General features: G+C 39.0%; 1 protein-coding gene across 2 annotated transcripts; it reads left to right on the top strand.

The window, feature by feature from the left end:
- The first annotated feature begins 367 nt into the window (after positions 1 to 367).
- thrap3b (thyroid hormone receptor associated protein 3b) lies at positions 368 to 15,103 on the top strand. Of its 2 annotated transcripts, none has more exons than XM_058618457.1 (11): positions 368 to 722; positions 4,332 to 4,493; positions 7,486 to 8,292; positions 9,240 to 9,824; positions 10,157 to 10,323; positions 10,468 to 10,579; positions 10,687 to 10,762; positions 11,428 to 11,570; positions 12,349 to 12,580; positions 13,036 to 13,185; positions 13,298 to 15,103. In XM_058618457.1, the coding sequence occupies exons 2-11, from the start codon at positions 4,366 to 4,368 to the stop codon at positions 13,523 to 13,525; spliced, it is 2,628 nt and encodes an 875-aa protein (XP_058474440.1). In that variant the 5' UTR covers positions 368 to 722; positions 4,332 to 4,365; the 3' UTR covers positions 13,526 to 15,103. The 2 variants fall into 2 exon arrangements, with proteins under 2 accessions (XP_058474440.1, XP_058474439.1); XM_058618456.1 differs by having other exon boundaries at positions 369 to 722; positions 11,428 to 11,609.
- The last annotated feature ends 639 nt before the right edge of the window (positions 15,104 to 15,742 follow it).

Below are 15,742 nucleotides of genomic sequence, written 5' to 3'. Positions count from 1 at the left end.
AATGTTTTGAAAAGTTTTCACAAAACAAACATGAATATATGAATATGGTAATTAAATAACTTAGAAAAATTTAAAAGCATGTCTTATCCCACTTGAAAATAAGACAGATGTGTAAATGAAAACAAAAGTAACACAATTATAATTGAAACTGCTTCTGCAGTTCTACAAACTTGCTTGTTAAAGAAAATAATTTGACATAATTTAAGAGCATGTTTGGTCTTATTAATAATACTAATACTACTACTACTACTAATAATAATAAACATCAGACCTACATCATTATTAAGATGCAAAATTAATATCAAGATAACAACGGAAACAAAACCCTTCTCTCGCGTCACACCAAATCTCGCGTTATTTGGACGTAGTGGTCACGTATGGATAGCATCGTGGGCTAATCTACCGCGAGCTGCCTTTAAGTAGGTACGCCGTGTAAAAACACACGTTTAGCACGATTCAAAAACACAGACCATCCTTCCCTTGATATACTAGATATACTAAGGACGCATGGTCTCCTGTGAAGGGACTGTCCGTTGTGTTTGCCGAGCCCTGCGGTAGCTAGGTGGCTAACGCCTATTGGTTGGTGTTGTTGGTGAAACGAGGATCAGTATTGAACCAGGAAGGTGGAGCAGACTATCAGCCTGCACCCTGGCCTCAAAGGTTACTCCACTCATTTGTTCGTGAAAACCACGCTAGTCAAGTCTGCTGGGAACGGAATAAAGGTAACTGCTGCTCGGTTTCATTTTGTAGCGTAGCCTGTGGTCTGTAAAGTTGGTTAATTTGGGCTAAATGTGAGGAGTATCATTTACGCTAGTGCTTTGAGTAGCATCATGGACAGCTTCAACCAGTTTGGTCGGGATTCATAATGGTTTGCTGCCGCTGCTGCATTTGAACATAACCGTATAATTTACAATTGTGTTATTACTAAATGGCGTCTTGTAACCTTATCCAAGCTGGGGTATCGTAGCCTTAACTACACTATAACTCATATAACACGATCGAGCATTTCTACACGAGATACTATGAAAAATACTAGCTATTCTATGTTCTAATGGAAGGAAGAGAACTTACACTATCTATTATTATTATTAAAACTATTCACATAAAATGTACTATTTGCAAATGTTCCTGTTGTGCAACTTATAATAGGACCATCTTATTTTAACAGTAATCAATATTATTTACGTGTATCTGAAATAGCAGCATTTACTATAAGTTAATTAGTTTGTCTCACATAGTTCAATTAAAAAAATATCCAATGTTTTGCCCCAATCTTGTATTTAGCTTCTTCAGAAGGTTAACCTGCAACTACTCTGAAAACAAGACTCAAACCCATATCCACTGTTGTTATATTCGCCAATTGTAATGGTCCATTTTTATAGCAAACTTTTGTATTTTAGGCTGTAGTTAGTAGGATAGGCTTTTGAACACATCTCATCTTAATAAATCTTAATAAAATTATACATGAGACATTTAACCACAGATATCTGAAGTAGTAACATGTCGCTGTAAATGGTGATGATTAACAAACCCAACCAAGTAAACAACTAAAGATGACTAAATCACACATTGAACCCCAGTGTGACATTTGTAAACTGTTATTCATTCCCAGACTTCATTCATGTATGTTCATATGTAGTTAATGTGTAAAAAATTTAACCTTTGATTGTGTTTGCTTTTTCCCTGCTTTTGTGATTAATGTGTTGTTGCAACACTGCAGTTCGTTTACCGAATTAAATTTGGTTAGTTCTTCACCTGAAGAGCTTTAACTCAGTTCTCTGCAACTGCTTTGCAGAGAACTTTTCTGTCTCAATATTGACACGGTCATTTATCTCCATGTATATGATGTGTGTTTCTGAGGTTTTATTCTGCAACACTATTTCACAGAACATCAACCATAAAATCTGTCTTGTTTGTTTCAGAGTAAAGAACTAGCTCTCAATTAATTGCTAATCCTGAACACATGTATTGTAATGGGTAAAATTAAGGCTTTAGAAATGTTCTACACATTTTACCGTTGCGTGTGTGAAGTGTATTCAGGGAACACACAGACAATCACAGATATCTGCCCCTGTGCGGTCATAATGAAATGGAAACTTTTCATACTTTCACTTCCTTTTTTGCTGTAAGAGACTGTAGTGTTAGCAGAGAGCACAGAGTAGCTGGATAATGTTGTGAAAATCACCACACCAATCCTCCCTAAGGTAGTTATCATTTGGGGCATTCATTAAGGCCTGCAGGGCTTTTTCCACAGCAGAACAGCATCCGTGATGAAATTAATTTGTTATAATATATAGTAGTTAGTGCATGATCTGCATGCTCTTTTTAGACTAAATTAGCAATATCCCCAAAAAATTAGGCACAATAATATTGATTTTTTTTGTGTGTGTAAATAATAAGCCTAGATCTGTAGGTGCTGTTAACAGCTTGTAAAAAACATTTTATTTGAACATGAAATCAGACCAAAGTGGACAGGGGGACCACAGCATACAGTATGAAAAGGTTCATGGAATGTGCAATAAGGGGCTTTTGTGCACTAAAATGTCTCCATCGTCCTGCTTTAGATTTGGACAGGCAGGGGAAGAAGACCAGTCATAGCAACTGTTGTCTCTCAAACACCAACTAGAAAAGGCATTCCTCAACATTTGCATTTCACTTGTCCTCAAAGGGACTCGAATAAGATGCAAACACCTCAGGCTTTGTCTAAACAGTAGGAATTGATAGACTGATGTCACCGGTACCGCAAACGCTGCATGTTTAACATGGTGGCAAAGCTGCTGCTTTTTTTTTTGAAGAGGAAACACTTGCACTTGAAACACTTCTATTTAAAGTGGGCACACAAGTTTCTTCACACATCAAGGGTTGTTTACATTTTAGTTGTATAAAGCTGTAAAAGTACCCACTGATTAAATGTAAAAATTATAAAATGAGTGCAGTAATGATAAAGTGCACTCTCAAAAATATCCCTTTTAATCTTTCACCTCCACTAAGATTGTCATTTATTTAGTCATTATTGATTCACTAGTTAATTTTTGGTCAAGATTATCTGTTTGATATTTGATAGTGGTTTTGTCTAAATATGTTACAGAATAATGTTTGGTAGTAGTAAAATGATTAAGTTTGGTAATGGAAGAAATCCAGTGTAGGACATTTGAGGTTACTAGAATCAGCTACATCTTGATTGTTTGTTTTAAAACAAAAACAAACAAAAGAGGGTGTTGTTGCCTTCAGTGTGGACATGTAAACATGCTGCTCCAGCAGTCTGCTACAAAGTTATGGCTGAACTTATGTGTGCTATCATCACATTGGTCTTGAATTACTTTTCTCTGACAGTCCAAGGCCATATGAGGCTTTAATTCCTTAAAGGAAGTAAGGTGCAGAGGTCATGGTGTCGTGGACAGTGTCCAGTCAAGTTCTGTCTGCAGGTCTTGAAATGAGTAGCTATCCCATCCTGATTCATGGGAAGGTTTTGTTTGTAATGCATTTGATGTTTGCTTATGAAGAGCATTTTAACATAATGGTATAACCTTTGGTGTCTGTTTCAGTCCCACAGCCCCGCCTTCACCTAACAGTACAGTTTAGAAGAGTTCGGTTCAGTGCAGTTATTTGTATTTCCATTGTCAAAAAAACAATCCTTACCGTCCCAGGTTTTGCACCCTTTTGTTGGGGTTTCCAGCACAGTGGTCCAGCTCTTAAACGGTGTACCAAGACACACTGCTGTTACTCACTCGGAATTTTCATTTCCGAAAAAATTAAAAGCACAACGTGCCATTTTTAAATAATAGGTATTGTGACAGCAAGAAGATGGAAGGTTGCTTATGTTTAATTTTAGCGAAGAAGAAAGCAGATGAAATGGCCAGGTGTTTTACACTTGTTTACTGTTTGTTTACTGTTTGTTTACTGTGTTGCATTCTTCGTTGTGGAATGTATTGGCAGGCCACACTGTGTCGCACTGGTGTTAATGTCATATTACTGTTGACACAGAAATCACCCTCAGGATTGCTTGTACCGATACTGATATATTTATGTGTTTTTCCCTGTTCCCAACTTTAGAGGTCATTTAGTGTCTTCAGTTGTAAAATTAACATATTATTTTTCATAGTCATGTCACATGTAGATATGAATTTGTCTTCTTTTGGGAACTTGGCCGATATCCGATAATACATTTTGAAGCCTATATTGGTCAATACTACTATATTGTGCATCCTTATTATGGTGTACTGTTCCAAACGCTGAGCACTCTGTAACAGGCTAACGTGTACAAGCAAAAGATTAGCATCAGCAACATCATTTATAAATAACAAACTACTTGTTTTTAAAATGTTTTTAAGGATAAAGGATATTCATTTTGGCCTGAGTGCAGAGATGTCGAAGGCTCCGGATTCGCATGCTCAGTCCCGCTCCCGATCAAGATCCAGGTCCAGATCCAGATCCTACTCTAGATCTCATTCTAGAAGTCGCTCCCGCTCAAGATCCAGAAAACGTCGCTACAGGTAAATCCAGTTGAGTTTTTCTGTTTTTGCCTGAACCCCCCTCTTTTTATTTAACAAATTCAAAGCCCGACTTATATAAATCATGATTATAATTCATCAGTTGGGATATGAAAGGATATTTCATAGTTAAGTGCACTTACTCCAAATAGTGTTTAAAATCCAATGAAATGTGTAATGAATGTGTAAATGTCCTACTTGTGCTGTTTTTTTTAACATACTGTACATTATGAGTCGTTTCTAACCCTGTTACTTAATGCAGTGCACATTTTAAGAGCTTTGTCACGTTCCTTTACTTGCCTCAGTTGACTCTTTATTTGCATAATTGCACCTGTTTTCCATTGGAAGGAAGGCTGACAATGCCTCAGGCCATTTCCATCTGCTCACATTTTGTCTCACACAAGTTTCTCGGGTAAGAAGAGAATAAGTTTAAAGGTTCATGTCCTTGTACTGGAAAGACAACATTTTCAAAATATTCACAGTCTACCTCAGGTTTCATTGAACTCAAGAAGCATCATGTCTCATGTCTTTGCTTGATTAAAACCTTGTTTATTTATTAGCAATGATTAATACAGGTCATTAATACAGACAGTTCACCAGCAGATTTAAAATTACACTGATTCCTCTCTAAACCTTTCTCAAGCACACTCTCATCTCCGCTGCTGTCAGTTAGCAGTTCTCGTAAAGTCTATTGGCAAAGTCTTAGTCTTAGAATAAGTAGCGTGTAACATGAGACTGAAAACAGGAAAGGGCTGGTTGTAAATTACATTCAGGCCTGGTTTTTATCTTATCTTTTGTTTGAGACTCGTTTTGCGTCACAAAGGACTTGTTTTCTGAAAGTCAAAAATAAACTGAATGAAATAGAAGGGTAACCAAGAGCACATTCCTCCACCAACACTTAAAACATCCCAGCTAGCAATGTTAAAGATGATACTGTCTGAGTATTTGAGTCAGACCACATAGGTAGTGTGCTATACAGTGTTTTCAAGATGTCCTCCTCCCCTGTAAATTGTATTTAACGTTGAAGTAATCCTGCCAATCGCACAGTACTTACATGCAGTACTAGAGAAACAAACAACAGCAAATGAAAACGACACATTCTCCTTTGGTATTTTTTTAGATCTGGTATTATCATCCTTCCTGAGTGATCCAATCATGGGCAGAGTACAGGTCCAAGTACTAACAATCCATCCTGAATGTGTCCCCATATCCAATTACAGAAAACAATATTCAGATGTGGTTTGCAGAAGCATGTGGTCACAGATCCCTGAGCTGCATGAATGCTATCTGTCCTCAGGACAGGTTAGAGATTAGCTCCTCAGTTACTGTCGCCTGATCTGCAGCAGTTTCAGTTTTTCTTTACGCTATTCACTGCTCACCGCCACAATGTTAACACTGATCAACATGCAGTTTAAAATCTATTGATCTCATTATACAGCATTGCTGGTACAACTTTCACTCAGACACATGTCAACATCACACACATCTGTAGTCAGACTTGTTGTAATGTTAATGTCTGTGTCCTGAATGTGCCCTTTGTCCTCCACATGCAAAAAGGTGACTGACAGTTTTGCATATGGGTATGACAGTTTTGCATATGTCTTTTCTTTTGTGATTAATTCAGCACTATTCAGGAGAAGACCCAGTGACAAGACCAAACTCTTTATACCTGGTAGAAGTCAATTCATGTAATGCAGTCTGTAATTAGTCTTTGTATTGGACTGGATTTTTACAGCTTTGGCATCATGCCAGTAAAAATAAGAAATAAGAAATATAGGAAATATGATATATTAAGATGATAAGAAATTGAAATGGAATAATCCAGATAAAGAGTACATGTAATACTTGTAATTTATGAGGCATATGAGTCTTTCATGCAAATCATCTGTCTGCACCGGTGTCATGTGGAAGAATGCAAAGTAGAGTGACATAAGTGTTACATGCGATTTTTTTTTTTTGTGAAACAACTTATGGTCTGTCTGTGGGAAAGTGAGGGGGGTTTGATTGTTTTTCATTTTCTTTAACATTTAGCAGAGGTCATGGGCTCCATCTGCTGGTCTGATACCAGGTTGACCAAACCTGTCTTTAAAGCAGTCTTATAAAAAAATATGATATAAAATAGCCTTTCTACATGGAGTTTGCATGTTCTCCCTGTGTGGTTTTCTCCAGGTTCTGTTTTCCTCCCACAGTCCAAAAACATGCATTTTTTAATATTTATTTATGAGGTTTGTTTTGCGATGATACATTATGGATACTCCTCATCGATTCGTATGTATGATGTTAGTAATTATAATATGATCTAGTGGTTTTCTTTTTTCATTAAGAATTTTCGCCGGGCTGGACACAGAGGTGTAATGCCGCCTTCCAGTTTTCTGTTCTTTCATTGCATCTGCCTTTGATTTATTGTTTTAATTTACTCCTTAATATGAATTTTGGTTCGCTGTAGCAGATTAATGTTAGAAGGAGCAGAGCTGGAAGTTTCATTAATGACCATGGCAATAGTTTGGCACGGTATAATAAACAATATCTTTTGTGCCAGGTTGGTGGTTAAGTAGACGTCATATATGAGCTGGATTCTGTCTGTATCTCAGGTGCTGAATGTGGATTCTTAGATTTCCCTGTGACTCCTGATTCAGGACGTTGTCTGGTGGTCAGACTGGTATTGTTTTCTGTTGTCCTTGTTAATTCAGTATCAAATCAAATTGATTTTTTTTTGTCCCATCAGGGAATTTCTTCTTGGGCAAAATTGCATTAACAGCTGCTCAAAAACACTTCAAAATTATATAATACATTAAAACGTAGACAAGAACAGACATTAAAACACAAAACCCTATAAAAACAAGGCATTAAAATCCAATGACCATAGTGCAATAAGTGCTTTTTGAGATACATGCCAGTATCTCAGATAATCTGGGTCCTTGTCCACGGTGTTTTCTATTACACTAAGCTGAAAAATGCGATTTGTTGACGTTTTTTCTTCTTCTCCCTCATTCAGCTCTAGGTCTCGTTCCCGCTCTCGATCCCACTCTCCCTCCTACAGAAACCATCCTCGGGACTATCAGAACAACAGAGGGTTTAGAGGCTACAACCGAGGCTACAGGAGGCCGTTCCACTACCGAGGCAGAAACCGTGGCTACTACCAACGTGGTCATTACCAGAACAGAGGAGGAGGCGGCGGCGGCTACAACAACTATAAATCCAACTGGCAGGGTGGTGGCGGTGGCGGCGGCGGTGGTGGTGGAGGTGGAGGAGGCTGGCACGATCGCCACCATGACCAGGATCACCACTCACACAGTCCAAGGAGGGGGCGCTCCCGCTCCCGCACACCCAAGAAGCGCTCAGGCAGCCGGAGCCACTCTCGCTACTCTGATCGCTCATCGTCAGGCAGATCTCGGCGCTCCAGACGCTCCAGCTACTCCTCTAGATCCAGGTCCTCGTCCCCTCGCCATCGCAGTGGCAAAAACAAACGCGGTTCCAAGGACGTTAAAGAAAAGTTAACAGAGAGTCAAGTGGAGAAGGGAGCAGACGGCAGCGCCATTGAGAAGGCATCTGGGGGGAAATGGATCGACTTAGACGTCAGCCCTAAACAAACCAATCCAAAAAAGAAAGAAGATGTACCCCCTGGCTCTGAGTCCAAAGGCGCCGGTAGTGGTGGATCCCTGTGGAAAACTATCGGCAGCGTTACCCCTCCAGCTAAGAGTCCCACAGAGTCGGGACAAACCGCCTCCTTCGGCGGCTTTGGGTTCTTCTCAAAGGAAGATGCCAAAGCTGATAAGACTGTGATCTCTGCTGCCTTCAAAAAGTATGTCCATTATATTTATTTCAGTGGTGTGACATTGACATTTTGTTTTTATTTTTTATTCTTCCTAACAAATTATTATTTTTCTCTCAAACATGTTTAGCCATTTTCAAAGATCCTTGGAAGAGTACAGGTTAAAAAAGGAATGAAACATAAGACTGATGCTTTTAAGTCCATTGAAAATGTAGCCGGCTTTTTTCTGTGCACTGAGAGGAAGTTACTTAGGACGATGGTTGTTAACGTGAGTATAATTGTTGCTATGAGAATCTTGGTCTGTACTGTTTACATAAGGGATGGGCATTTTTGATGGGCAATATTACTAAATATTAGTGATGTTGGCAACTTTATCTTCTGTTTGGACAAATATTCATTTTTATATATTATATCCAGCCAGTGTAATGAGCATGAAAATATTCATGTACGGAGGGTAAATCAAGTGTTAATGCTGATCTGAGTACACATTATGCTCATGAACCACTTTGTGAATAATGGTGAGTGAATGATACATTTAGCATTTAGCATCTAAGCATAAAGACCAATAAAATGGAAATTGGTAGCCTGTCTCTCTCCAAAGGAATCCAATCTGCCTACCACAAAAGGTTTATTTCCTCTTTGAGTCACTAAATAATTATCATAAATGTGTGGCCAGATTTATTAGGTTAAATACTTAATTTTAGAACAAGAAAAAAGTATATATGTTTTTGACGGCAGTTTTGTAGCAGGACAAAGAGAAGCTGTTTTTTCATTCATCATTCATGGAGAGAATTTCACCCTTGTGTTTGGCGTTTGTCAACATCTGTAGTAAAGCTAAGCAAATCAAGAGTGATAGATTTAGGAAAATGTAGGTAGACAAGACTGATGAGTGAGTACCAAGTGTTTAGGACCAGAAATAATCATTGCTGTATCACATTCTCTCTGTGGTGATTTAATCCTATTCTGTTTTTTTTCAGGTTCTTGGCTGAGAATAAAATCAAAAAGCAAGAGGATGAAGACGAAAAAGAGCACAGCACCACAGACAGGGAACCAGAGAAAGGAAGCAAGTCTGAAAACCTTTTCAACATCTCGTCCACATCTTTCGACTCCAAGGAAGACAAGACACATCCCTTCTTCGATGCTGGGGAGGAGGAGTTCCTGAAGTCCCACGGACTGAAAGACCAGGACATTGAGGAGGACGGCGAGATCAAGCCGACATTGACAGCTCGAGACATTTTCGGGAAATGGGGCGATGAGCCAAGTTGTTCAACGTCCTATCCTTTGGCAAAGGAGAAAACCCGGAGAGACGAGGAAGAGATCGAACCCGTAGAGGAAGATTTGTACCAAAGCCGTAAGCACAGCTCAAAGAAAGAGGAGAGGGCCAAGAAGAAGGAGAAGAAAGAAAAGTCCAGGAGGAGTCCGTCCTCTCCCACATCTTCAAGAGAGAAAGACCGTCCACTTTTTCCTGGAGCTTTTCCTCCTCATGAGGAGCCGCCTTTACGTCTGTCTGCTTCGAGGAAGGACTTTGAGCTCAAAGTTGCTTCTTTAGATGAGATGCCCAGGTATATCCAGTAATATCCATCCATTTATCACAGTGTCACTGTAATATACATTTGTATATAACACACATAGACTTAAACAGTCAATTAATATATAATTAATATAATTTGAAATATTGATTACTGCCCTAAGCTAATGACATTCCTTTTCCACCTCCAGCAAGTTCACATGAAAACCGGTAATTGGAAATGCAATATTTAGCAGCTGGTGGCCCAGTCATTACATAATAAAATCAATTCTTAATTTCACTTTTATAATACAATGTCTTCGTCCTGTATCAACGGTCACTGTCGTAGGGATTTTTGCATTAAACCTTGATCGTATTTTGTTTCAGCTCATCCCTGTTTAAAGATCACTTCACGCCCCGGGATCTCCTGAATACCGCCAAGAAAGATCCAGAGTTTCACTCAGTTTTCCAGCACATTCAGGCAGCACAACTGCGTCGCAGCCCCTCTGAGCTGTTTGCTCAGCACTTAGTCTCAATTGTGCATTATATCAAAGGTACAGTATGAAAAGTGCTCGTCTGGTCCAGACGCAAAGGTGACGAGGGCAATTGTTTGTTTATTTGATATTGGTTATTTATATTTGTTTGTTGATGCTGCAGCGTGTGTGAAATAATCCTCCTGTTTTCTTGTTGATTTGCAGCTCAACACTTCAAATCCTCAGACATGACTTTAAGTGAGCGGTTTGCCATGTACCAAAGAAAAGCTATGGAGGTAGAAATGATGAAGCCAAGGAAGAGCCCAGAAATCCACAGGTATGTGCAACGTTTACAATATATTCAACCAAGACTTTCCTTTATTGTGCAGTGATATTTTTATAACTGCCACCAACTGACGTGGCTGCATTTCCTCCTCCTTACAGGAGAATTGATGTTTCCCCCAGTGCCTTTAAGAGGCACTCTCACCTGTTTGAGGATATGGAGGAGACGATCTACAAGGTGACCCGCCCTTTTGAAATTTGACGTGTTTGGAACAAGCAAATTTGAGACGATCCAAAGCAGCAGTGTTCAGCTTTGTGCTTTTCTTTCAAAGGATGCATATTTCTAAAACAAAAGAGCCCAATTGTGTTTTGTAAGTGCCAAGCAAGTTCCCCCCCAGCCTATGAGATATGGTTATTGATTGGGTATATACGAACCCAAGAAAAGGCTAAAAGGAAGTCAATTAAGATCCTGAGTCCAAGCCTCTCAAGGGACGCTTATCAGTGCCATTACCTTGTAAGTATTTTTCCTAAAAAGAAAAAAATCAAGCCACAAAAACAACAGAAATTGTATTGATTTTAAAGTGCTACATGCATGCCGCTGGTTACCATAAATACATACTATATTCTTCATTATTTTTGTGAACGTTTTGTATCACACTTGCGAACATCATTTTGTAATGCATTATTCAGAATTCACATTTTCACAACTAGAGGGAACACAGTACTTCTATATGTATACATCGTTTTAATGTGTAGCAGGTTTTCATTCGTTTTAACATTATACAGTTAGTGTTTTATGAATCTGAAGTAAAATTGCTTTCTTGATTGCCTCATTCAAAAATTACCACATCCCAATTTGCAAACAGCTAGTGAAGAATTAAATAAATCAATATCTCTCTGCAGGACCCAAGTAAAAAGTTCAAAGGCGACGTCATGGACCTTCGGCTGGATATTGAAAGACGCAAGCGGTTTGCAGGGAAAGAGCGTGACTGCAAGCAAGAAGGCGCCAGGAGCCCGGCAGGCTCCCGGGGACCCAGCAGAGAGAGGTCCTCTGATAAAACTGGGAAACACCACAAAAAGTCCAAGTACGCTCCATTGGGCACTTCTTCATAGACAGTTTAGAGATATAGATGTTGAAAACAGGATTAACTGTTGCTACTGAGGACATGTTCAAGTGCTGATAACAGAGGCGTTCAAAGTGTTGATATATCATCATCATCATCATCATGTTACCATGCAGAGGTTCTGCTCTGCACACATTTATAAGTGTTATGAAATAGTGGAGTAATGTCTGAAAAGTATTTCTGTTCAGGACACACAGCGGCCCCAATTAGCATAACTCCTCCTCAAACGTGTTATCTGTTGTTTACCCACTCACTCATGAGTAGCAACACCTGCTCCTACAACTACTGCCTTTGGTTTGCTAGTTAGTCGAGATGTCTTGGTCCTGAAAACACACAGAAAACCTCAAGACTCCTGCTCTGAGGCTGCAGTACCACTGATAGAGCAAGAGGGAGCCAGAGAGCAGGACTGGCTAAACCAGCTCTGTGTTTGTGTACAGTCAGCGTCATTAAACTGATGAAAATGTCACTAATATCACTTATATACTACAACATACTTATGTAACAAGTGGTTAAGCCAAAGAATGATGTAAATGCTACAGTAAAAATCCCTGTCATTTGATCAGGATGTGAGTGAGGGCTGCTGTTTTCTCTGTAGTTTTATGTTTTTGAACTGGCCGTGTTATAGTAAAAGTAATAATGTTTTTTTTTGTCATGGTGCAGTGAGTTCCCATTTTGTTTACACACTGTTTTTTCCCCACAGGAAGGGTAAGAAGAAAAGGGACCGCTCCCCATCCTCCTCCTCATCTTCATCCTCTCCGTCCCCTTACCCTCCACCTTTCCGAGGTAAAGAGTACATGGGGGAGGGGATGGAGCACTCGGAGGAGGGCTTTGTTCACTCGCGTTATCCTCCACGAGACAGCGGTGGACCTGGAGACAGAGGCCCTCGAGATTTTGAGGGCCACATCCCGGAGAGAGGCCGAGGCCGTGGATTTGTAAGTTCCCACCCGGGCGTTGTGCATTTCTTCTTCTTCTGTATTTGTTTTTGTTTTTCAAAGTACTGACATCTCATCTTCTTGCAATTCTCTGTCCTAATGGCGCCACAGTAGATTGCGCTTCTCTGCTCTGTTCCTTCCTCCTAATACTAAGGAACTTAATGTGGATGATGATGATAATGATGATGACACTCTATCATACATATTCCATGCACTACCTGATTTTTATTAAGGTAATGTAGCGCAAATCAGTGGAACCACTCATCACTAATCCAATGCCTGATTTCCGTCAGTATGAGCATATTATTCTGTTCTGTTCTCATCATCCCTGTGTTCTCTTCCTTTTTGACTCTGACTTGTACCAGGTTTATCAAAATCCTCCTCCATCTTATTGTTGAACACGTGTTTTGTCTCTTGGCTGCTTTTTAATAAAGCCCCTACTATTTTAATTTCAGTTCCCCAGAGTCAGAGGAAGAGGCTGGAATAGGGGAAATTTTCCAGGCAACAACAGCAACGGAAACCCGGCAAATATAAATCCTCAGCAGCGCCCCCCAGAGGAGGAGTGGGACCCTGAGTACACTCCCAAGAGCAGGAAATATTACCTGGTGAGTCCTAATTAATTTGAAATGGAGAATATCCTTTTGATATTTGTGAATTTAGAAAGTTACTTTTCTTCCTGTCATCTTAACCTTTACCATCCTCTTGTTCTCCTTCCAGCATGACGACCGTGACGGAGAGAAAACCTGGGTTGACAACCGCGGACGAGGCCGAGGTGCGTTCCCCGCTCGCCGCGGGCGCTTTCTTTACAGGAAGGGAGGCAGCAGCCCGAAGTGGACCCACGACATGTTCCAGGGAGGAGAGGAGCGGGAGCTGGGAGACGACGGCATAGACGTCGACCATAAAGACGTGAAGGGCGCTGGAGACGCCGTCGGCCTGAAGCAGTAAACCTGTGATGATTAAAAGGTTATTTTTCCTTTTCAAACAATTTCCCTCCTCTTGAATCCATCTCATCGTTTAACAGTTTAAATAAAACATGTTTAGTTGAGGACAGAACTGTAACTGACTTGAATGAAGAGCGGCACTCTTGTTACCTGTGTATGTGAGATGAGCTGATATTCGACATTGTTGTTGTTATTTCTTTATGTGATGGTTTTGTTTTGCAGCTGGAGGACTTAAATATGAGAGAGATAACTGAGGCAACAAAGACAGATATTCTCTGCAAACATATTAAAATAAGAAAGAAGTGTTTGTGCCTTAGAAAATAAACCATTACTAACGATATATGATTGTGTTATCTGTGTGAAGGTTCAGCGACAGTGCAGCAGGTGCTGCTCCACTTCTGATCCAGTGTAGGATAACGTTATATATTTGCTAGTTTTGTCTTTTCTTTTTTTGAGGCTGTGATAAATTGTTGACGTGATTGCACGAAATGTTTGATTCATACCTCGCTCCATGGGACCAATCTGTCATGAGCGATTGAGCATTTGTCAGTGGTGCCTTCTTATGGGATTCATGAAGATGAGTGTGCGAGCTTTTGAACACGACATGTTTGACATTCAAATGGAAGTTAAATTCCATTGGTATGGTTGCGAGGAAATGGCAATGATGTTATCTTAATGTCATGTTTGGGAAATTGAGAAAAAAAAAGATCTGAATCTAATCATTTCTTCCTTCAACCATTACCTTCATCCCCAGAAAAGAAATGCCAGATTTAAAACACAGATTTTTATTTTATTTTTTTTAAATGTGAGCACAGACTTCATATCTAGAGCTTGAAAATCTGAAATGTTCCACTCATAATGTCATAATTTAAATGGACTAAACTTGTAAATGTGGTAAAACACAATCTCATTTGAAGGCACCAGGTGTTACCATCTTTTAAACCAGTTAACTGTTGATGTTTGTCACTCATTATCTGAGCTTGTACACCTGTGTTTGTCATTAGGAAAGGGGAAAATATTTCTGTGTGAAGCTTTATTCTCATTGATTGTGGCTGATATTATTATTTCCTTTAAAAAAAAAAAAGCATTTATTAGAATTGGCATCAGAATCCTTTGACACATTTGGTTTTCTGTCATATAAATGACATAGGTAATAACTACTTTCCTTCATGAAGACTTTACTGAAAAAAAAACATGTATAGATTAAATAAACTAAATTATTAGTGGTTGAGAGAGAGGGGGAAATAAAAAGTGAATATCCTGGGTTTTAAACACACACACTGCAGTGATTCTCTTATAAATCTGCAGTTTTTTTCCCTGATACTATTGACATTTTCATGTAGCAAAATATGAAAGTGCACATCTTAAAGAATAGTCGACACAAACTAGCAGAACTAGTTTGGTGAATCTTACTGTGCTGCGTTGTCCCACGTTTGTCTGTACATAGTGCATGTTCTAAAATAAACTGTAGAAGTGTATTATTATTTTTCTTTAATCAAAAGTTGAAAAGTTTTTTACTGTTCTCGAGAGCTTTGAAATACTTGTCTTTTAATTTTCAATAAATTCTTTTGTTTTGGGGCAATTCTGTTAAGTGTGTTTTTTAAATTATGAAGCTTCCTTGTAAGTTTGGTCCTTATTGTATTTTACACATTAACTGAATGGCTTTGTTAAAAAATATTGTTAATAACTAAATTGTAACTATGTTCTTCTTCAGAACTTCTTTTCACCATGCAAAAATTCAATTTGTAGTTTTTAGCTTAGTCCAAATATTTACATATTTTGCCACCAGTAAAAATATTTGTAAATGTTTTACGTTGATTTCAGAGGAACAACATAAACATTACTGTAATTTCTTTGTAACAGCAGCTAGCTTAGCTTAGCTTAGCTTAGCTTAGCTTAGCTTAGTTTAGCTTAGTTTAGTTTAGTAAGCATGACTGGAAAAAGAGAGCAGACCTGGCTCTGCCTGAACATGAAAGGAAAGTCCACACAAAAGTATTTGAAAATAGAATTATGTTACACGGTAATGTTAATTTGCTTGTTGACCTTATAAAAAGTCTCTTTAAATAAACTGCTGTCTTAAACATTAGCATTCCTGATGTCTCAGACAACTAAGCTTATAGTTAGTTCAGGGAAACCTGCTATAGACCTAGACTGCTGGGGGATTTTCCTGTGGTGCACGCACATTCACTCTGTCACACTCGGGGTATGAATATGACTTTTT

This window comes from Solea solea, chromosome 20 (genome assembly GCF_958295425.1).
Source record: "Solea solea chromosome 20, fSolSol10.1, whole genome shotgun sequence".
Lineage (NCBI taxonomy): Eukaryota > Metazoa > Chordata > Actinopteri > Pleuronectiformes > Soleidae > Solea > Solea solea.
This window is presented reverse-complemented; position numbering and strand designations above follow the sequence as displayed.